General features: G+C 52.7%; 2 protein-coding genes across 4 annotated transcripts in view; one reads left to right on the top strand and one right to left on the bottom strand.

Annotated features, from left to right (window-relative positions):
* Positions 1-5656: 5656 nt before the first annotated feature.
* Positions 5657-22527, top strand: part of STUM (stum, mechanosensory transduction mediator homolog) — a 58439-nt gene continuing 41568 nt past the window's right edge. For all 3 annotated transcript variants that reach the window (XM_027613428.2, XM_027613427.2, XM_027613429.2), the window contains exon 1: positions 5657-5972. In XM_027613428.2, coding sequence (XP_027469229.2) covers positions 5771-5972 — 202 coding nt within the window. In that variant the 5' untranslated portion in view covers positions 5657-5770. The remainder of the gene's footprint in view (positions 5973-22527) is intronic.
* On the bottom strand, positions 19064-19820 carry LOC113933391 (coiled-coil-helix-coiled-coil-helix domain-containing protein 2). Its single transcript, XM_027613426.2, has one exon. The coding sequence runs from the start codon at positions 19748-19750 to the stop codon at positions 19280-19282; it is 471 nt and encodes a 156-aa protein (XP_027469227.2). The 5' UTR covers positions 19751-19820; the 3' UTR covers positions 19064-19279.

Here is a 22527-nt window from a genome sequence, read left to right as displayed (position 1 = left end):
GGTACTGCCCGTGTAAGGAAGAGGCTGTCAGGGCAGCCCTCCTCGCTTCCCATTGAGGTTCAGAATTTGGCTGATGCTTCATTATGCAGGGGTCTGGGAGTCCTGGGTTCTTCAGAGAATGTAAATCGGCCCGATTTTAGCAGCTTTCAGATCACAAAGGCTTTTGGTGGCTCTCTTGTTCTCTCTCTTAATAGCATTTCACATTTTTCTTGGTGACCTGGTCTGCAGCTGCAGCCTTACCAACTTTAGAAAAACGTGAAACTGTTTGCATAGGAAGCAGGACTCGCCACGGTAAGCTCCTGCTCTGAGTATCTGTCCTAGGACTGAGATAGTGGTCTCCTTCTTCCTGTCCCTGCGGGAGCTCATCGTGACTGATGTTTTTCTCAGGTCATCGAGACTCTGAATTCAGTGTGGTAATGGTTCGCCCCTCGGTCCTTAAAGTCCGGGTGGGGCAAGGAGCAAAATGGTTTCAGAGCGGGCCTGGTGCTCACTGGGGTCCCAGGTCCTTCCCCCACAGACAGGTGCTATGCCCAAGCTCAGCTTCCTGCAGGATGGTTGGCTCTGCCACCATCACCTGTCCCCACGGGGGTGACTTCCTGAGAGCACTAGCTTTCCAAGTACTTCTGTAAACAGCTGGTGTCCAAATCGAGACAGCCTGGTCTGATTATTTCTCCACTGCCACCATTACCATCATGCCCACCCTATTAAATTTACAAAAGGACACCCACAGAGGGTAGAACAGCAGCCCACTCTGAGCCCAGCAGAGCACCCTGGCCCCAGTGTGCCTCTCGTTGGGACCTTGGGAGAGCAGGGGACCCACACCTTTATTTCTCTGGTTGCCCTTGGCCTTACAAATTTTCTTTCCCTCATCATGGTCCTCTGCAAACATTACAGCATTAGGTCTCTTGGGAAGCAGTAGGGAGGGCAGACGTCGTTTGGGGAAGGAGGATGAGAAGTCCCATTCAGAGAGGGAGCAGGGAAATTATACTCCTGTCCTAACTTGTGGTCTAAGTCTACACTCCTGGTCTTCTGGAGTGGGAAGGCTGGGCATGGCTATTCCCATTACACACATGGGTAAATGGAGGCACAGGGAGAGGACGTGCTCTTGCCAAGATCACACTGCTGGGTAGAAGTGCTGTGAGATGTGGGGACCAACCAGGCTGGGCTCTGTCTTAACGATTTCATAGGAGTATGTTGCTTCTGGGAAAGGCAACCCGTGGAAGGAAATCCAAACACATGACTCCTGTAGGTCAAGGTCAGTGACTGAGAAGGTTAATTATTCAGAAGCCCACTCACTGTCATTCAGAGTAGACTGTGGTGACTACAGCCGTTTGTCTAGCATGCATCCCCAGGCTCCTGTCTGGCTGCACCTCTACCCAATCGTCTAGGCTGGAGGGGGCAATCATTGCCAGAATCCCTCTCATCACAGGCCTGGTCAAATTGAGTACACAGCCACAGTGCCCTGGATCAGTCACTACTGATCCAAGAGGACACTTGGAGAGAAAGACGTGTCTTTCTGCCGGGCTCGCTTGGGAAGATGTGAGTCTGGGCTGTTCAGAGCCCATCTTCCTCCCCACCTGGGGAGAACCAGCCGACAGAATGAAGCCACACACAGAGGCCGGCAGAGCTGAGATGGAGCTTGAGAGAGACACAGAAAGAGACAGAGAGGTATTAATTGATTACATGACTCACTGACATAATTTGAGCCCATTTTATCAGTTGGGGTTCAACCAGAGAAGCAGAACTAGCAGAATCATATAGATGATAGACAGACGGTAGAGAGAGAGAGGTATGGATTTGTTAACTGTAGGGGCTGGCTCAGCGAGTCTGGGGGCTGCAAGGCAGGCGCTCGGGGTGAGAGGATCACAAGCAGGCTGGAAGCCCAGGGTCGGGGCAAAGCTAGGTGTCCACAGGTTGCAGTGAAGAAGGAAGATCCAGAGGGAAGGGAGAGCATCTGTCAGCCTAGCAGCTGCTCGGGCTGTCTCTTCTGGCTGATGAAGCCAGGTCCACCCAGGACAACCTCCCACTGACTAATATAAAGGCAACTGATTAGGGGCTTTCACCACACCTGCGGAATTCCTTCACCGCAGCACCTACATCAGTGTTTGGCTGAACGCCTTGGAGAAGGTGTGAGTCTGCTAGGGACTGGCTGTGGCCTCCCTTCTGTCCTACAGCTCTTGACAGAGATCATCACCGGCAACCCAGCCTCAATGGGAACAAATGGGAAAGGGGATTCTGGAGACTGACATTCAGCCTCTCCAAGCTGATACATCAAACAGTCATCATATCCACACATTCTTTTTTTTTTATCCTGAAAGCTAAATGTGTATTGGCTTTCTTTCTTTCTTTCTTTCTTTCTTTCTTTCTTTCTTTCTTTCTTTCTTTCTTTCTTTCTTTCTTTCTTTCTTTCTTTCTTTCTTCCAATTTATTTATTTATTTGAGAGAGAGAGAGACAGCATGAGTGGGAGGGGCAGAGGGAGAGGGAGAGAGGATCTCAAGCAGATTCCGTGCTGAGCACGGAGCCCGATGTGGGGCTTGGTTTCATGACCCTGAGATCAGGACATGAGCCGAAACCAAGTTGGACTCTCAACTGACTGCGTCACCGAGGTGCCCCCGTGTTGACTTTCGATCGCTTGGGATGAAAAACCTCCTCACTCAGTTGCCATTTCTCAAGTGCCTTCCACATATCCTCTCGCTTAATCCTTACACATAGACAAATGAGATAGGTAGTATTTCTAATTTTGGAGCCTGAGGCTGAGAGAGGTCAAGACATTGTTCAAAGACACAGAGCTTCAAGCACAATCTCTCTTTCTACCGTTGATGCCACAATGCCAGTCTTGGCCAGAAGGTGCCATCCCAGTTGGTGTACGAATTTCTTGGAGCCAAATGCGCGGAAATGTGTAAAGTGCTTAAAACAGTGCCCGAGAAGAGTTTGGAAGCAGATTTCAGCAGAATTGTTATTTTTTTTTCTGCTAAAAAGAGGTTTACGGAATGGTCCTGGTTGAGCCAGCTCTCAAGTACCAGACCTGCACACCATTCTGGACGTGAACCCTCAGCCCCAGCTGCTCCAGCCGCCACGGTCTGTGACTTCCCAGCTGAGTCTCCAGACATTTCCTGACCCACAGAATTTGTAATCATTGCCAAAAGGTTGGGTCAAGCCACCAAATTCTGGGGTAGTTTGGGACAGAGTACTAGCGACTTGGAACACTCATGCCATGCCACACCCCTGCTGGGAATGTTCCAGGGGTTCCACATGGCCACCGGGATAAAATCCAGATTCCTTTGCCCTTCCTTACCAGGTTCCTGCCCACCCCCACAGCCAACTCCTGTCCCTCCCACACGAGCCCGAGCCCCAGACATACTGCAATCCCTGGGACGTTCCCTGCTTTCCTAGAATTCCATGCTTTCGTATGTGCTGTCGCTCTGTCTGGATGTCTTTCTGACATCCAGACATTAAGCAAATCATCTGGCAAATTGGGAGATGTAAATTCACTTTCTTCCTTTTTTCCCTGAAATCCTTTTTTTTCTCAGGAAGACTAGTGTTTGCATGGCCCTAAAATAGTTCAGGTGCTCTGCGAGAGAATATTCAAAGAATGTGGGTTATTTCCTCGGTCTCTGAATAAAATAAGTTATCTGTATGGATTCTGGGGCCAGATCACCTGGATTCCAATCCCAGCTCTGTCACTTACTAGCAGGTGACTGTGTGCAAGTTACTCAACCCTTCTGTGCTCCCAGGATTATCCCCCATCAGCAGAATAGGGAGTAAATGATACTCCAGAGAAGTTTGATAAGGATTCCCTGAGTGAAAATGTGTAAAGTGCTTAGAAGGTTGCCTGGCAGAGAGTGCTCCAATAAAGAAGTGTTTATTTTTTATTTTATTTTTTAGAAGATTTTATTTATTTGTCAGAGAGAGAGAGCACAAGCAGGAGGACTGGCAGGCAGAGGGAGAAGTAGGCTCCCCACTGAGCAGGGAGCCCAATGCGAGAATCGATCCCAGGACCCTGGGATCATGACCTGAGCAGAAGGCAGACGCTTAATGACTGAACCACCCAGGTGTCCTGGAAGTGTTTGCTTAAAATAAAACACATCTCCTGCAAGCAGCTGGCTCTAGCCATTGCCACAGCCACAGTGTGTAACAGCTCCAGGGGCAGACCCAGCTTCGCTCAGCACCTTCAGCTTGCCAAGCGGGGACATCTATCATTGTCTGACTCTATCACCGTGGCTCAGTTCATCTATTAGACCCTTGAAGACAGAGCCTGGGTTTTACTCCTTCCTAACTCTCCCCAGAACTGGAGTGGTATTAGGCCTTCAATAAATATGTATTGAATCCTGCTTTGGTGTTACAATCTGAGCCCAGAAAAGGTTCAACGAGTTCTTCTAAGTCATACAGGTAATTAGTGGCTGAGTAGTGACTAAAACTTTCAGTCCCATTCACTCCGACTGCCAGGCCCAAGCTAGTTACTGTGTGTGCATGCGCCCGAGCGTGCACGTGAGTGTGCATCCATGGTATCATCACTAGTGAGCGTTTGCTTTTAAAATTATTTTATTCAGATACCCGTAAAATAATCTGTGGTCTTTCAGCATCCTTCCTCTGATCCCTGCGCTGATTTAGGGTCGTACAATCCTGGAGAAGGAGGGTCACAGAGAAGGACGTGGATAAGCCTTCTTCCGATTATTCAGAAGATTTTCTGAATATCTGGGTAATTCCGACGCATTGAACATCTCCCTAAGGTAGGAGGCTGTTGCTTTCATCTGATCACTTTTTCCAGGTGTGGAGGTGAGGGCAGCATTATTCAAAAACCCTAATTCAGGGGCATCTGGGTGGCTCAGTGGGACAAGCCTCGGACCCTTGATCTCGGCGCAGGTCTTGATCTCAGGGTCCGAGCTGGAGCCCGCGTTGGGCTCCAATGCTGGGCAGGGAGCCTACTTAAAAAAAAAATTCTCCCCAAACCCTAATTCAGTGTGGGGCCTCCAGCCCCCGGCTTGACGCTGCAGCCGAACGCTCTCGCTTCTACTAACTGTCACGTTGTCGGCACGAGACGGCGCTGTGTCCTCGCTGGCTTTTGAACTACCACGTCGAGCACAAAAGGCTAGGTTCGCCTCCAGGACAGTTCAGGGGTTGGTTCCCAGCATCGTTCAACCAGTCTTTTGAACCTGTTTGAAAAGCCTCGTTTCCTGCTTTCAGCTCTATTACCGACTGGAACGAAATCCACTTAAATGATTTGGGAATGCGTTGAAGGCCTACTAGGCACCGGGCGCTGTGCGCCCCTGGCCTCAATCCGCCCAGCGTTGTGTGCTTCCTCCAGATGAAAGGACTCAGCTCCCGGCTTTCGCGACAGGGCCGGCCGAGCACACCAGCCCCGTTCGCGGTGTCCCGAGCCGAGGCTGGCGCCCGGCTCACCTGTTCCGGGGAGGCGAGGTGCGTCCATCCCTCCCAGGACATGAATCGCGCGGGCTCCCTCCGCGTTCCTCTTCTACTTTCCTGCCTCCGCCCGGATCCGTAAGTGGCATTTTTGGGGGGGGGGGCGGGGAGAAGGGCGGGGAAGGGGTCCGGCGGGGAGGGGCGTCGGAGCGCCGTCGCCGAGTGTCGCACCGCCCCCTCCGCCCCGCACCGGGGTGTGGGCGCGGCGCAGCGCCGCTGCAGAGGGCCGGGCGCGTGGGGACGCGGGAGTGCGGGCTTCTCCGCGAGCCGCGCGGCGCCGAAGCACGCTGGCCGCCTGAGCTCCGCGCGGAGCGAGCCGCCGCCACCCGCCCCTGCGCGCGCCCCGCCATGGAGCCTTCGCACAAAGACGCCGAGACGGCGGCGGCGGCGGCGGCGGCGGCGGCGGCGGACCCCCGCGCCGCGTCCTCGTCCAGCGGGGTGGTGGTGCAGGTCCGCGAGAAGAAGGGCCCCCTGCGCGCCGCCATCCCCTACATGCCCTTCCCGGTGGCCGTCATCTGCCTCTTCCTCAACACCTTCGTGCCGGGATTGGGTAAGACGCGGCGGTCGCAACCCCTGCGCCCCGGACCCCGCCGCGGAGGGCACGGGGGACGCTCTCGGGTAGCACCCGCGCTCCCAGCGCCCCCGGGCGGGTGGCCGAGGCGCGCGGAGTGGGCGCCCCGGGGGAGGCGCGGCGCGGGGCACTCTGACCCGCCCTTCACCTCCTCCCACCTGTGAGCTCGGTGGTCCGGCCCCAAAAGCCGGAACTTTGCGGGGGACCCGGGAGGGGCCGGCGGGTGGCGGCGCGGACGGCTCCCTCCGGCCTCCGCGAAGCTCCGCTCCAGACACCCCGAAATCCTGCCCCTCGTCGCCGCCTCGCGCGCCCTCCAGCGAGCCCCTTCCTTCGAGGGGCGCGGGCCCGGGCCGGGGGAGCGCGGCGGCGAACGAGCTCCCGGGCAGTAGAGAAGTCGGCCGAGCCGGGCTTCGGCAACTCCTCGCGAGCCCGCCTGCCTTCGCGGGGTGCGAACCGTGCGGGGGCGAGTGTCCTCTGCCTCCTTCTGGGGTGTCCGCGATTCCGCTAGCACCCTCAGGGCTCGGGTGCGGGGGGGGGGGACGGGGGGAGGTCTCATTAGTTTCAGTGCCTGTGTGGGTTTGCTCCCTCCCGTCTCTTCCGTTCCTGAGAAAGTGGGGAGCGCGCCAATGTAATTCTGTGTGGGACTCTGGCTGCCTGGAGGGGGCCCTGATGGTCCCAGCGTCCCAAGTTTCCCTGACCCTCCCCCTCCTGACCCTACCCCAGATCTCTGTCTGCGTGCCCTCCCCCAACTCCCGGCTCGCCTGCTTGGCACCCGCTGTTGTTGCCGGGAGGCCCCCCGCCCCCCCAAATGCGTGCGGGACTGGAGCGGCAGGCACTTTGTGCCCTCCCCAGGAGAGAGCCTGCCCCTGCGCCAGCCAGTTGCCAGCGCATGGCTCCAAGTTCCCAAGAACAGGTCAGCTGGAAGCCGTTTGCTGTTTTACTTTGGCCTTTCTCACGGCCTCGCGCTTAGCCAGCTCCCCAGGGCCCGTGCCGTGGCGGTGGAAGCGGAGGTCACACCCATCCACGCAGGACGCGTTCACTTTCCCCTCGGTGCTTGCTTGTGCTTGTGCCCTCTCTGGGCGGCTGCGGGGCGCCGGGGCCGCAGGTCTGTCTCAGCAGGAAGTTGGGCGGGCGGCAGCCATGCTCCCCGCTCTGTGCCGCGTCCAGCAGCCTGCCCCCGGGGCTGTGTCGCCAGGCCGGCTGTCGGCACACTTGGGCGCCGCGGGGACAGCTAGCCGTTGTTCATTTGTGTCAGAAATTCCCACCTGCTGGAGTACAAACGCACGGCCTAGCCATCTCTCCGGGGATGCGAAGATCGAGAGCCGGGATGGGTCTTCATTACACTTTTTTTTAAAAAGTGGCGAAGCAAATGGCACCCTGTATGGTCTTTTGAAGAAACCAATGCATTCTGCTTCCCCCTTGGGAGGGGCTGCCCCAAGCTGCTGCTGGGTGAGGGGATCTACTCCCGCGGCGGACCACCTGCAGGAGGCCGCAGCTGTGCCCACCTGTGTACCTGTGCAGGCCTCCCCACCCTGGGTTATGCCCCTGCCCTGGGCATCCAGCTCTTTCTTCCCTCTTCGCACCTCCCTTTGTTAGATCAGAATCCTATGGGATTTTTCTAAGAAAGCTTTCTGAGAAGCCAGAGGAAAATAAAGGGAAAATTAGCAAACTGCAAAAGTTAATAAAACAGGTGAGCCAAGGGTGTACAGATTTCTGAATTTTCAAGGACCAAATCCAGGCATGGTTTTCGTTTTGTTTTGCTTGTCATTGTCCATTTTGCTGGGTACGCAGGCCCCTGCCCTTCTGCACACCCAAGGAGGAGCTCCTGATCCTGGGTGGTGTTTCTCACCTGTAAGGCAAGGATGCCTGCCACTCTGGGCTGTGGAGAGGACAGAATGAAATTCTAGAAAGCTCAGGGCTTGGGCGCAGAGGCAGTGCTCCGGGGAGGGTGGGTTCCTCTTGCCCTTGGCCCTTCTGAAGAGCTGAGCACTGCCCCCACCTCTGGCTGTGCAGGGTGCTTCTTCGGGACCTTGGCTTTGAGTCCTTGTGGATCTCTCTGCTCCCCTCAACCTTCAGTGGAGCCCCGGGGTGACAACGCAGGCCATGCAAAACTCGCAGGCGTTGTTTGTTTTGTTTTTGTTTTTTTGTCCTCCATGAGCGGTGTGAGTGGCCCCATCACCTGGAAATCATGTCCTTGGCCTAGGTCCCCTCCTCTAGGTCCTTCCGGCCTGTCTGAAGCTCCCGTGAAAATTGACTATTGATGTCGGGCTCCGCCCTTTTATGAAATGCAGCTTTTTTCCGATGCATTTGCTCTCACTCATTCAACCAACATAGGGCAACTCGCTACATACCGGGCACTGGGGCATGACAATGAAGTCGGTCGAGGTGTCATAGACTGTTGGGGAAAATGGATGCAAACTTTGTTTGAATTCGATAAATGCTGTCATGGCAGCAAGACCAGAGCGTTTGAGCACAGTTAATTCTTCCTAGGTGGAAGTGGGGATCAGAGAAAGCCCCTGAGAGGGGTTGTAGGAGGTGAGACCCTGCCCAGGAAATCAGCCACTGGGCCCCAAGCCCTTGCTTGTCCTCACTTCACTCCCACTCTTTGGAGACTGGTCAGACCTTTGGCCCAAAGATCGTTTCTTTTTTTCTGGAAACTTCCTTCTCTGCAAGTCTTCTCATTGGCAAATCGAATGGGACAGAGGGGAGGGGGTGGGGGGCTGGATGAAGGCATGTTTTTCCTCTGATGCGGGTGTCTCATGTTCATCCAGCATGAGAAGCCCAGTCCTTAACAGTCCCTGGGGCCTTGTCGATGTAAGTGACAGTGCTGTCCCTCCATAGAGGGATGTTTCCTCTCCTGGGATTTATGATTTATGGTCACTCTGATTCCTCATTGGAACAATACAAAACAGATAAAAACAGATGACGGTAGGGGCGCCTAGGTGGCTCAGTCAGTTAAGCATTCGACTCTTGGTTTTCTTGGCTCAGGTCATGATCTCAGGGTCGTGAGATGGACTTCTCTCTCCCTCTCCCCCTCCCTCCTGCTCGTGCACATGCACACTCACTCTCTCAAACAAACAAACAAATAAATAAATCTTTAAAAACATGGATGCTGGTAAAGAGAGTGCCCCTCCACGTCATCTTATTCAGTGACACACTACTGATACAGACTGCTGTCAGTAACTTCATAGTCCAAAAAATAGGGCACTTATAAGTTTACACACAAATATTCATGTGTGTAATGAAAGTTCATTGTTATGTCCCAGAATGGACAGAGAGTTTGTCTGTTGGTTACAGACAAAGTTACGCTTTTACGTTTAAAAATTTTATCGCTATTGACTGACTCGGTGAAACGAAAATGTTGATAACTCAGATGGTGACAGGGAAGTGGTGGGGGAGAGCTTCCCTTGACCGTTAACCATGCCTTCAGACTAACGTTGGCCATAAGTCTACTGGCGGATACTCATAGATATTTAGTCTATCTCTAATATACTGCCTACTCTTTGACACCCAGCGGAAGTCTGCTTCCCTGGTAAGAGCCCCACAGGCTGGCTCAGCTTCTCTCTGTCTTTCCTCCAGCCCCGAGGCTCAAACTGATGATGAATATTGCCCTATCTTGTGACATCAACTGCTGACTTTTTAAATTGTTTTTCAAGAGTTTATTTTTTTGCCTCTGTAGATGTAAGTTCCTTGAGAGCAGCAACCATTTTAAATTTCTCGTTGATATAGTATGCTATATATGAATGAATATTGACTAGAATTATACTCCTGGAATAGGCATTAGAGATCATCCGGTCCAACGCCTTTATTTTATATGTAAGTGTGGTGGTCCTGAGGATGCAAGGACCAAGGAAGTTTACATCCTCTTCAACATTTTGAAAGAAGTTATTTAAGTATGTATTTCAGTAAAGCCAGAGAGTAAACCAAGAGAGAAGATACGAGATCCAGGAAACAAGGGGTCCAATTCAGGGCAGCCATGAAAATCGAGGATAAAATTGTTCAGCAGGCCTGAGAGCGGGCAGTCCTCTTTAGAGTGGGAGGATGAAGACCCCAGGAAAGAGTTTTCCAAGAATGGTGTGAGAAGGGGACATTCCGTAGAGCTAAGAATATTATTGGGACTGCCAGAAATTAAACCTTGGATGAAAAACAGAAGGCAATTAGTAACAGCGGTAAAGACAAAAGGCGATGTAAAAGCATTAAGATCCAAAAATGAAGCAAAATGCCCAGTTAGATCAGAAGGGCAGCAGACTTCACAAAAGAAGAAGAAAAGTGTTCCCAACAACAAATGGAATGAGAAAGAATTTGGAGGATATCAGGAATACAGTGTAGGAAGCACATGTTTCTTCCACCAACAATAAAAAAAGAGAGGTAATCAGCAACTTCAGGGAGACCAGAAATTTTTCATGAAGGGCATAGCTCAAATATGAAGCGAATGAAAATGTGGCCTGATATGGAGCAAATGATGGAATATATAAAAAAGGCTCTTCGAAGTGCACAGGGTCTGTGCCATTGGAACAGTGGTGCACAATATGGGCTCTTAGCACGTCTTTGACTCTGCAGCAAAGAATATTTGCTTAGTCATAATAATATACATGCTGCTCAGTGGTTTTCGGCTTTTAAAAGCAACCACAGACAAGGCACTGAAGACTGCTTAATGATAGCTATAAAGGAAGATGTAAAGTTTTTCCACCTTCACGATACAAAATGACAACTATAGCTTCTAGAAGTTGGCAGGTGGGTTGTGATAGGTTATTGTTCCCAATTATTCACTGTCCTCCCTGAAAAGAGGATGGCACATCCCCACCTGATGCCATATGGCTTGCCATGCTTCCTGTGGGAGGGGAGTACTTCCTTCCCTGCCCACTGATAACGGGTTTGGCCACGTGACTTGCTTTGGCCAATCGAATGTGAGTGGCAATGACATATGCCATGACTGAGCAGACACTTTAAGAGGCATTGTGAGGTTCTGGCATTGCTCTTCTCTTTCTCTCATGAGAGTGGCAGGTCTCAGATGGGGGCTGCTCTTCAGGCTGCCTCCCAGAATAAAAAGGGACATCAGAAGCAGGGCGCAGCATGTCACATGAATAAGAAATAAACGTGAGTTGCCGAGATTGTGGAGTAATTAGCATCGTTAACTGTCCTGGCGCACCCTACCAAAGCTGACTGACATGGAGAGCGTGGGGTAGAGGTGTGAATACCCTCCTTGTACGGCGGGGGGGGGGGGGGGGGGGGGGGGCGGGGAGAATTAAGGGATGCTGTCCGTCATTGGCAGATCAAGACATAAAGGTTCCCGAGGTGATCAGTGGATGAACAGAAATAAAGCTATGTTGGGACAGTGGGACAATAGTGGGTCAGTGATATACCGGGAGAATATTGGGGCAGGAGCAACAGGAAGATGAGGCCTGATGTAAGTTAGCTGATCTTACATATCGCAGCAGAAAGTCAATGTCTACTGTTGATAAAACATGAAAAAGCAATATAAGTATACTCTGGAGATTAGAAAAACATCGGAAGAATTCCCACTCTTTCTGACATCACCATTGTTTCTTTACCGACTGGCTCATTCCCAGGAGTGTACGTACATGCTGACCTTGTCCCCCCTCCTTTTAAAAATAGTCTCTTTGGATCTTCTACCCCCCTCCCGCCACTGCCCTTTACAGTACAGTTCCCTGAAGGAGGTCCCTGGATTGGCGGTCACCGATCCCTCTCCTCTCGCTTTCTCTTGAACCCATTGGTAGGCATTCTGCGTCTGCCACTCACCTGAATTGTACTTTTCAGGACCCCCAGCACCTCGGGGTTGCTAAATCCTGTGGCCGGGCCTCTGTCTCCTTCTCCTGGAGCGCTCAGTAGCATTGCACACGGTACCTGTTCCCTCCTTGAAACACTGTCTTCCTCTGGCTTCTGGAACACTCGCCTCTCCTGGTTTTCTCTGTGCCTCACAGCACCTTCTCTGTCTCCCTTGCTTGTCTTGGCAGCCTCCAACCTTGGGAGTCCCCGGGCACTCGGGGCTCTTGATCTTGGCCTTCTCTTTGACCTTGCTCTTCTTCCCGCCTACACGGGCCCCTTTGATGGTGTCTCCTGGCTTTCTGTTGCATCTTTATGATGATCACTCCTAAAGCCAGATCTCCTGCTCAGACTTCTCCCTGGACTCTGGAGTCTTACACCCAGCTGACTTCCCAGCATCTCCACTTGCAACCCACCAGGCACCCGAGACTTAACTTACCGAAAGCCAAGCTCCCGCTGTTCTTCTCCAGGCCTGCTTCTCCCTTCTTCATCCCCCTCGAAGCAAATGGCACCCTTCCAGGAGCTCAGGCCAAAAACCTGGACTCATCCTTGACTCCTCTTTTCCTCGCACCCCACGCCCAGTCTGTCAGGGAACGCTCCTGGCTCTGCTTTCAAAATCAATTCGGCGTCTGACCACTTCTTACCATGCTGCTTCTGCCTTGCTGGTCCAAGCCCCCATCTCCTCCTAAATGGTTGCCATGGGCCCGTAACCGGTCTGCTCACCTTTATTGATGTTCCTCGTGGTCTCTCTTCAACGTGGCCACCAGGGCAATCCTTTGAAAACACAAGCGAGTCGGATCGGGTCATCTGAAAACCCTCCAAAGGCTCTGCGTCACTCAGAGCAAAAGCTCAAGCTTTTATAATAACCCACAAGGCCCTGGGTCAGAACTTTCCCAAAGAAATATGACATGAGCCACAGGTGTAATCTAAAATTTTCTAGTACCTATATCATAAAACACTAAAAGGAAGAGCTGAAATTACCTTTACTAGTGTATTTTATTTAACTTGGTATATCCAATGTATTTATCATCCAGTGCATGCCAATCAAAATTATTAATGAAATGTTTACTATTTCTTTTTTTAAAAGATTTTATTTATTTGAGAGAGAGAATGAGAGAGAGCACACGAGAGGGGGGAGGGTCAGAGGGAGAAGCAGACTCCCCGCTGTGCGGGGAGCCCGATGCGGGACTCGATCCCAGGACTCCAGGATCATGACCTGAGCTGAAGGCAGTCGCTTAACCAACTGAGCCACCCAGGCGTCCCTATTTCTTTTTTACATACTGCGTTTTCAAAAGCCTTATAGCACGTCTCAGTTTGGACTAGCTCCGTTCCAGGGCCCACAGCTGCAGAGCATCTCCCGTCCGCTGTCCTTCGGATTCGCCTCCCACTCCTCTCCCTCTCGCTCCCTCGGTTCCAGCCCCACTGGCTCCTTGCCATTCGTCGGCTATTTGAAGAGGCACCTTCGCACTTCAGAGGGTTTGCATTTGCTGTTCCTTCTGCCTGGCAGACTCGTCCCACAGATATCTATGTGGCTCGCTCATTCACGTCCTGAGGGTTTTGCTCCAATGTCACCGACTCAGCGCGGCCGCCTGTGTTGGGGGTGCCGGGGCCCCCACAAGCAGCACCAGAGACGGGGTGGCTTAAGCAACAGGAATTTATCTTCTCGCTCCTGGAGGCTGGGCTGGTTTCTCCTGGGGCCTCTCTGCCTGGCTTGTAGATGGCTGTCCTCATGCGGTCTTTGCTCTGTGCATGCTTGTGTCTGCGTACTAATTTCCCCTTCTTTTAAGGACTCAAGTCATACTGGATTAGGGTCCACCCAAAGACCTCATTTTAACTTAATCACCTCTTTAAAGATCTTATCTCCAGAGATGCCCGGACTCTTGGCTTCTTCAGCTCAGGTCATGATCTTGGGGTCGTGGGATCGAGCCCCGTGTCGGGCTCCCTGCTCAGCGGGGAGTCTGCTTGAGGTTCTCTTCCTCTGCCTCCCTCCCCCCCTCCCCCTGCAAAATAAATGAAAGAATCTTTTTTAAAAAAAGATCTTATCTCCAAATACATTCACAGTCTGAGGTGCTGGGGGTGAGGACTTCAACCTGTGGATTTTGAGGGGACACAGTTCAGCCCAAACACCCTCCCAGATGATCTTACTTAAGACGGCAGCTCTCCCCCCTCCTCCCCACTCCTCCTCCTCCCCACAGGCCCTACCTTTCCCTACTTCCTTTTCCTCGAGAGCACTCTCGCTATTAAACATGCTGTACGTTTAACTTATCTTCTCTATTGTCTATTTTTTGTTTGGCTGGTTTTGGTCTGTTCTGTTCATTGCTGTATCTCTGCACCCTAGAACAGTGCCTCGTTCGTGACGGGGGCTCCATAAATAGAAGTGCTTGCCTTTGGGAAGCTGGACTCAGCAGCGAGAGCTCTCTGAGTATTGCTTGCCCCTAAAAGCCCTTTTTTCTCTGTTTGATTTTTAAAAAACTGTATACCCGTATTACTTGCCTTTCTTTTTTTCTTTTTTTTGGATAAGAATCAATGCCACGGAAAGAGAAGGGGCTTTTATGTGTCACTGATAGGAATGTAAATTGGGACATATTTTCTGGAAACCAGTTTGGCACTTAGGTGTCAAGAGTCTTCAAACGTTCATACCCGTTAGGTCAGTAATCCCACTTGCAGGAGCTCATCCTAAGAAAACAATCAAAAACAGGGACAGAAAGTTATGCATAAAAATGTGCCAGGAAGCCTTATTTGTAACATTGAAAATTATAAACAAACCTGGGCGCCTGGCTGGCTCGGTGGGCGGAGCAGGTGACTCCTGATCTTGGGGTTGTGAGTTCGAGCCCTGCGTGGGACTTAAAGATGACTATAAAAATGGTATTATAAATAAACCCAGATGACAACAATAGCAGGATGGTAGAATATTATTTACCCCTTGAAATGGTGTTCACAAAGAGTTTCTGATGGTGGGGCAGCAAGTTTTAGGGGGAAATGGGAAAAACATAGTTTGAAATCGTGTGATCCGTAGGATCTCACATCTTTGGTATTTCGTGGATTCTAAGGCACCTCCTTTCCCAACGGCGTGGATGTTTCTGAACGTGAGACTGATATCAAGAGAAATGGTTTCTTTCTTTTTTTCCCTTTCTTTCCTAAAAAGTTGTTGCTAAATTCACGGTGTGTTTCATGATCAGTGGAATCTTAAAATCAAGAGCATACAAGGTTGAAGACAGGTGGATGAAACCAGACGACACTGAGATGTCAACAGGTGGGGAGCGCCTGGGGGCTATTTTCTTCTTCATACTTTTACACATTTCCCAAATTTTCTAAAACGAACACAAAATGTGTGGGTCAGAGGCCCCCTGCCACTCTCGGGGGCTGAGGGACACCTGCTCCGTGAGTCTCCCGTGGGATGTGTCCCACCGTGGCTTGGGTCAGGGTGACCGGGTCACGTTCAGGAATGCCAACAGCGTCCCTATTTCCTCTGAGGCGTTGCAAGGGACTGAGCTGCTGGAAGTGGTGAGCCAGCGGATGCTACTGAGGAAGTCCATGTTTCCATCAGGTGTCGCCAAGCACTGTGCAGAGGAGGGTGACTTCCGAGTGCTTCCAGCAGCGTGTCTGGCCAGGCGAGCAGCGTGCTCCTACTGTGCGCCAGGTCTGTGCTTGGGCCGAGAACCACAGTTGAGGCAGACGCGGTCCCCTCCCTCAAGGAGCTGACCGGCTGATGGGAGGTGCGCTGTCATAAATGGGTGTGCGAGTTACTGGAGCACGGGCCCCCTGAATGCGGTCACGGCGGTGAGGGAGTGCTTTCCGCCACAGCTGGCTAGCCAGGAAATGAGCAATGGGCTGAAACAGAGCGACCCGGACGGCAGGGAACGGAGTGACATTTCCAGCTGTGCGTCCGATTCCTGAAGCCCCAAACGTCCCGGAAGCTGGGGACCTCAGAGTTGGCTCTGGTTCTCAAGAGCACGGAACCCCGAGCAGGTCCCTTCACCTCCCTGAGCCTCCGCGTCTCTCTTGGTAGACTGGGGCTCAGGACTCCTGCTCGGCCACCTCACAAGGTCATTGTGTTCTGTTAACCACTAGTTAGCATTGGCCAAATGTCCTTTGTTCCCAAGGTCATTTCTGGCCCTCCCCCCCCGGGGTGGGCAGGAACCCCCGTAAGTGCTTCCTGGTCCCTCAGAGCCGAGACCTGCCTCACACACCCACACGCTGGGGGTGTCCCCCACACCCAGGGCCCGAGGCTGACTTTACTGTTGGCAGAGAGGCTGTAGGAGCATGACTGGTGATGAGCGTGCGCACGTGTGTGCGTGCGCATCGCACGCACAAAGGCCACCACAGGCTTTACCTTTACATGAGGCACATGTGGGTGGCACAGAGCCTTGAAACCCCATCACCTGGGCCAGGTGGAGGTGGCCTTGGCAGGATACGTCGGGCAGGTGTGTCCAGCGTGGGAGCTTCCTGGGAGAACGGGGTGCGGGGCCGCCGTGCTAACCAGGAACGGAGCTTCTAAGGGGACGCTGAAGTGATGGTGTGGGGACAGCATTTTCATATTCAAACGGCAGAACACAGGGATATATTGGGCATTTATTCAGATTCATCGGAGAGACTACTTTCTTGGCAGGAGTAGCTGACACGAGACCAGGGCTGTCCCGGCACCGGGAATGTGGGGCAGGCCCGGCCGGGGGGCTCTGGGGGAGCCACGCATCCCGTGGCCTTTGGTCGTTGCTGACTGGGAAGCTTGACGGCCATGCCAAGATAATTTGGTGCTTGTGGAGAACAGCCTCCACAAAGGAAATAGCCCAGCATTCCCAGGGCCAGGCAGCCTTAGGGCGGCTCCAGTTCCTGCATTTTACCTAAGAGGGGGCCCCGCCACCCCCGGCGCCCTGACCCCGCTGTGTCACCTCGCCGGCACCTGCCGAGGCCCTCCTGCCACCTCAGGGCTGCTTGTCGCGGGCGCCTAATTGCCGTAACTGCCACTTTTCGAGGGAAACGTGGGCGCGGGCCGTCCAAAGATCTGGGGGGGGGGGGCGACGTGCCAGGGACCCATCGGCTTTCCCGTCCCTGCTCGCCCTCCCTCGTGACAGCCCGTGCAGGGGGTCCCCGGTACCTCCTCCTCCGGGGACCCGTGGATGGAGCCAGTCCAGGGGCGCCACTTCCCCGACAGCGTTTGCTCACTTCCTGTGTGTGTGTCACATTCCGGTGATTCTCGTGCTGTGTCAGTTTTCCTTACTACATTTGCTCTGGCGGGCTGTGATCGGTGATGGCGACGCCCAAAGCTCACGCGGTTTGCACTGGGCAGCAACAAAGTCTTTCTAAGTCTTTCTAAATTAAGGTATGTGCTTTGTTTTGGACCCAATGCTGTTGCACACCCAGTAGGCCGCAGTAGAGTGTGAACGTGACTCCTCCGTGTCCTGGAAGCCGGGCAGCGCGTTTGACTTGCTTTATTGTGACCCTCGCCTGGTTGCGGAGTTCTGGCGCCCACCCCGCCAGATCTCCCAGAGCCACCTGCCCACACCGGAACAGTCACCCAGTGTCTCATTCCGGGGTGTTCAGCCAGTTCTTTGTCTTTTGTGCCTGCCCCTGCCCCGTCTTCCAATCCTACTCTCTGACCGCCTTCTTTCAGATCCTAGGACACGCAGTGTGACAAGAACATGTGAAGACAGGTGGCTTCGAGGAAGCCTCTGCGTGGAGGCTTGCTGCCCGGGGGCAGCAGGGGCAGGAACCCGCATCTGGGTGGGCCGGGTGCATGTCGGTGTGGCGGTCAGGCGCACGCAGGCAGGCAACCTGGAGGCTCCCGAGCCCGGGAAGCATCTGGAAGCCAGGAAGGAAAACGTGACAGCACGGCACCAGTGCAGAAGCTGAGCCCCAGAGCCTGTCCCAGGTGCACAGACACCCTCCCCATGGGGACAGGCCAGCTGTGGCCACACTGTGTAAAGGACACGTGTCCTCCTTGGGCCTGGCTGCAGGAGCCGCTCGACGCACGTGGGCCCTCCCGTGTCACAGGGTGGTCAGTGTGGCCGGGGCACGATGTTGCTGTGCACACAGGGTCTGTGTCCCCAGATGCCATCTCTGCTCGAGTCTCAGCTCTGACCACTTCCTTTTCTGCTCTGAAGCTTTCAACAGCTCCTGCCGTCCACAGGCCCAGTTCCTACTCTGCACTGGGCCCACGGGACCCAGTGAACTGTCCCCGCCCTCCTCCACTGGTTTCTTTAGTCCAGCGGGGCCACTTGCTTTCACATGGTGCTCCGTGCCTCGGACCGCCGCCCCCCCCCATTGAGGGCAGTGCCTGCCCCAGCCGTCAAGGCCCACCTCAGACGGCCTCCTGACCCCTCTGTGCAGTGAGGTCCCCCTTCCAGGACTGTCAAGCCACTTAGGATGTTCCTCTTGCTCCCCGGGAATTCTGGTTCTTCTGTTGCCTTAATCTTTTAGAACTATATATATAGATGTTTTAAGTTGTATTTATTTAAGTCATCTCTACACCCCACATTGGGCTCGAACTCACAATCCCGAGAACAAGAGTCGGACTGAGCCGGCCACGTGCCCCTCTGTTGTCTTAATCTTCCGTGAATCGTTTTCTTGAGGGTCGGGGCTGTGCGTGACTTACCCTCTGCCTTGCCGGGTGCCTAGCACCCCTGTTGCAATCAAGCTGAACTAAATGCGTCCTGATTTCTGGCTGTAAAGGTGGGGCAGAGAGCGGGTCCTTGTTCCTCGAATCTAGTGACCCCAAACACGACACCGGCTTTCATGTCACTCCTCAGCCTTCCCAGCTCAGAGGGAAGTGGGGGACAGAGTTCTCATGGCTGCAGGCAGGATGGGGGGCGTGCTGTCTCTGAGGAGTCCTTGGTGTCCCGGCCACTCAGGGGAGGGCCGTTGGGCAGAGGAGGGATGTTGCCTGCCCCTTCGCTGGGTCAGAGCACCTGCTCTGTGGGGGGGGGGGGGGTCACTGGGACAGTCACGAGCTTACTGAGAAGAGCTGGGCCACCAATCCGTCCTTTCAAGTGGTATACTCAACGGCTGAGAAGTGGGGAGGAGGGGGGCGGTGGAGATGATCAATCTCAGTAAATTGTTTTAATAAAGATTGGTTTGGGCAATAGCCATCAAATTAAATCTAGGGGGAAATTTTGATGGGAAACAGGATATTTGCATGATCTTTAAGTGCCTCCACAGAATGCTTCTAACTTGTAAAGAGAAAAGTGATACAGCATCTTTTTTTGGGGGGGGGGAGAAAATCACTTTATTCTAATTCACAAATGAGAACATCACAAAAGGTGATTTAAGGAGGCACACAAATATCTTCCCAACCCCAAATTCAAACCATCTCAGTGAACTTCTATACAGTAAGAACAACCTTTTTTATTCCAATTCTGAAGAAAGCTGTATTTAATGATGAAGGAGAAGCTTAACTGGTGGTTTTACACTTTATATATTCACCATTCACCATCAATTATGTTTTTATGCTAAATTAACTTGGTTATGAGAGATGATTTTCCTTATCTTCAATTTGACCTTCTTGATTAGGCTAATCCATTTGCAAATCTGCACTGTTTCAGCACCTCGCTGAAACCTTCACAAAGCTTCAGGTCACCCTGGTTCTGGGCACACTGCAGAAACTGTTTCATCTCATAGTGGCATGGGCCAAACTGCTGCTGCTCCTGGTATGCCGGCTGGGTTCCCTGAGGCTCCTGGTAAGTGATGTCAGGCCTTGAAGGCTCAGCATTGCCTCCTCCACTGAAGCCCCCAGTGATGGCATGACCTATCGTGTGCCCGACAGCAGAGCCCACAGCCACGCCAGCTGCAGTGGTTGCCATCTGGGCCATGAGCCCTGGCTGCCGGGGCGCAGCAGCAGGTGAGCCAACAGCAGCTGGTGGAGCCGTTGCTGGAGGCTGAGCTGCTGGCGCTGGTCTAGGTGCCCACGCTCTCATCTGAGGTGCCCGGCTGGCCGGAGGGGCCATGCGGGAGGTGTGGCTCCGACTTCCACGCGGCATGGTGACTTGCAGAGCAGCTCAGGGTCTAGAAATCCGAGATTCGGCCGAGACCCCAGCGCCTTCTGCAGAACGGAAAACGGGCAAAAAGTGATAACAGCATCTTGACTGAGTGAACAGAATAACATCATCTGGACCTTGAAAACATTACACCAGATGAAGGAAAGCAGTCACAAAAGACCCCACACTGTACGATTGCATTTATGTGGACAGTCTAGAATGGACTGATGGGTAGAGGTGGAGGGCAGCTTGGCCGAGGAGTGTGGCTGGGAGCACATGGGAGGGACTGTTAAGGCGTTGGGGGGGGGTTCTTCTGGGGTAGCGGAAATGTCCTAAAAGTGATTGTGCTTGGTTGCACACCGAATTATTAGATGGGCAAATGTTATGATATGTGAATTATATCCCAATGAAGTGGTTAAAAGATTAGCATTACCGAGGTGGGACAGATGGACGTGGCATGTCTCCTGGTGGGATCTGTGCAGGACCCCAACCCAGGGTGCATGACCCAAATCTTCTGAGGAAGGAGCCAGAAGAGCCCAAACTGAGGGGCATTCAACAAAATACCTAGCTGGTATTTTTCAAAAACATCATTGTCACGAAAGATTAGAGAAGACTGAACAAACTTGAGAACTAAATGCAAAGCATAATCTTGGATGGGATCCCATACCGGCGGAAAAAAGAATCCCAAGAAAGATGTCATTGAGACAATTGGCAAAACTGGAATGTGGGCTGTCAATTAGATAAAGATCAGACCCATGTTACGGTTCCCAAAAGACAGTAACTGTGCTACGAATATGTAAAAAACACAACTTTGTTGCTAGAAACACACTGAGGTTTAAGGGGTGAGGAGCCATGATGTACGCCGCTTATTTACAAAGGGTTCAGGAAAAATAATGATACAGAAGAAAGAGAATGACAAATGTAGCAAAGTATTAAGAAGTGGTAATCTGGTAGAGGGTAGACAGGAGTTCCCTGTATTATTCGTGAAGCTTTTCTGCAAGTGTGGAGGTATTTGAAAAGAAAAATTATAAAATTATATAGTTAAAAGCCAAATACACGCAGACATTTCAGACGTAGCAATTACAGCTAAATCCTAAGTACTGTAAGTTCTTTCTCATCACCGAAGGTCTGCCAGTTCTCACTAACTCAGGGGCCATCTGGGGCCACAGGGACAGAGTCCTGGTGAGGTGGCATTGGCGTGCAGGGCCCAGACCCCCAGAAGAGATTTTCCCCGGGACTCGTGCCATTTAAATCCCAAGGCCACGCAGAAGTTTATTGCAGCCCTTTGGGAGTGTGAGCTGTTCCTCTGCCCCATCAGCGCAGGCCGGGGTATAACAGAAATGAGTTTCTCGGGAGGCTGGGAGATACAACGAGTGCATAGTGAGCCTGCCCTTGCAGTGGCTGATTGGGACTAAGCCCACTGCTTGTGCGGCCTGCCTCTGGGGTCGACCAGGAATCCGAACGCCGCAGCCAGAGCTGGGGCAGATCCCAGTGCCACAGATCTCTTTTGGAGAAGTCTCATTTCTTGGTTATTCCTGTTTGACATCTCCCTTTGGAGTCCAAGAGTCATTCGTGGACCTCAAAGAAACCAACCTCAAACCAACTGCCAATGAGCTTGTCATGCTGGCATGCCAGGAGAGCGAGGGAGAGCCTCCTCTTAGACTTGGCTGCTCTCAGGGGTCCTGTGGTTGGACATGCAAGTGGAATCCTTCCAGAAATCACTCTGTGGCCTGACCCAGAGGTGGGAAAAAAACAAAACAAAATCATAACCATCTTAGTCCCCAATAACGGGTTCTTAGAGGTTCAGAGCAGAAAGGGGACCGTGGAGGATGCACCAAAGTTGCAGGTTGGGTGCGGCCAGGTTTGGTCGGTCTTGGGCCTCCATGCCTGGGGTTGGGCTCCGAGTTGGTTTTTTTTTTTTTTAAAGATTTTATTTATTTATTTGAGAGAGAGAATGAGAGAGAGAGAGCGCATGTGAGAGGGGGGAGGGTGAGAGGGGGGAGGGTCAGAGGGAGAAGCAGACTCCCCGCTGAGCAGGGAGCCCGATGCGGGACTCGATCCCGGGGCTCCAGGATCATGACCTGAGCCGAAGGCAGTCGCTTAACCAACTGAGCCACCCAGGCGCCCGGGCTCCGAGTTTGATACATCCTGAGAAGAGGGGCCTCAGTGCTTGGGAACTGGTTTGAACTGAAGGAAAGCAGAGAAAAGCCAGGGCTTTGGCAAGATACCGGATCGCTCGCACCCACTCTTGGATGGGACTGTTTTGTGTTTTATCTTTCCTGCTAGCTCTCACTTGAGCCCCATACAGCTGATGCCGAGGGCTGTTCTCGATCTCCCTGTGTAGATTCTCAGGCATGCCTGGAGACTGACCAAAGCACTGCTTGAAGGCAGACCAGCAGAAGGCAGTGGGTGAGCACCTTGGTCTCCCCAGTGCTGTTTGCATCCCATCATTTCACATTCTGTTTGGGGTTCCCCACACACCACCCCCAGCCATCAGGGGACTGGCATCAGCACCAGTCATGATTCTTAACCCAAGTCTGAAGATCATTAACACTGGCTGGGGGTAGGAGGTGGAGCAGTGGGTAAAGTGTGCTTTAAAACCGAGCATCTAATCTTTTTGATCATCTGGCCTACCTGCCGCTCTCATTTCCGGCTTTCCCGTTTATTCTGTGGGTTGGACTTATCTCTTTGATGACACCTTTTCTGTGTGTCTTCCCCGACTGTTGGTCCAGTACAGAGCACGCAGCGGGATCCCAGCATAGCTGCTGACCGATAATGAG

This window comes from Zalophus californianus, chromosome 10 (genome assembly GCF_009762305.2).
Source record: "Zalophus californianus isolate mZalCal1 chromosome 10, mZalCal1.pri.v2, whole genome shotgun sequence".
NCBI lineage: Eukaryota > Metazoa > Chordata > Mammalia > Carnivora > Otariidae > Zalophus > Zalophus californianus.
The sequence above is the reverse complement of the archived record's forward strand: the minus strand, read 5'-3'. Positions and strand labels throughout refer to the sequence as shown.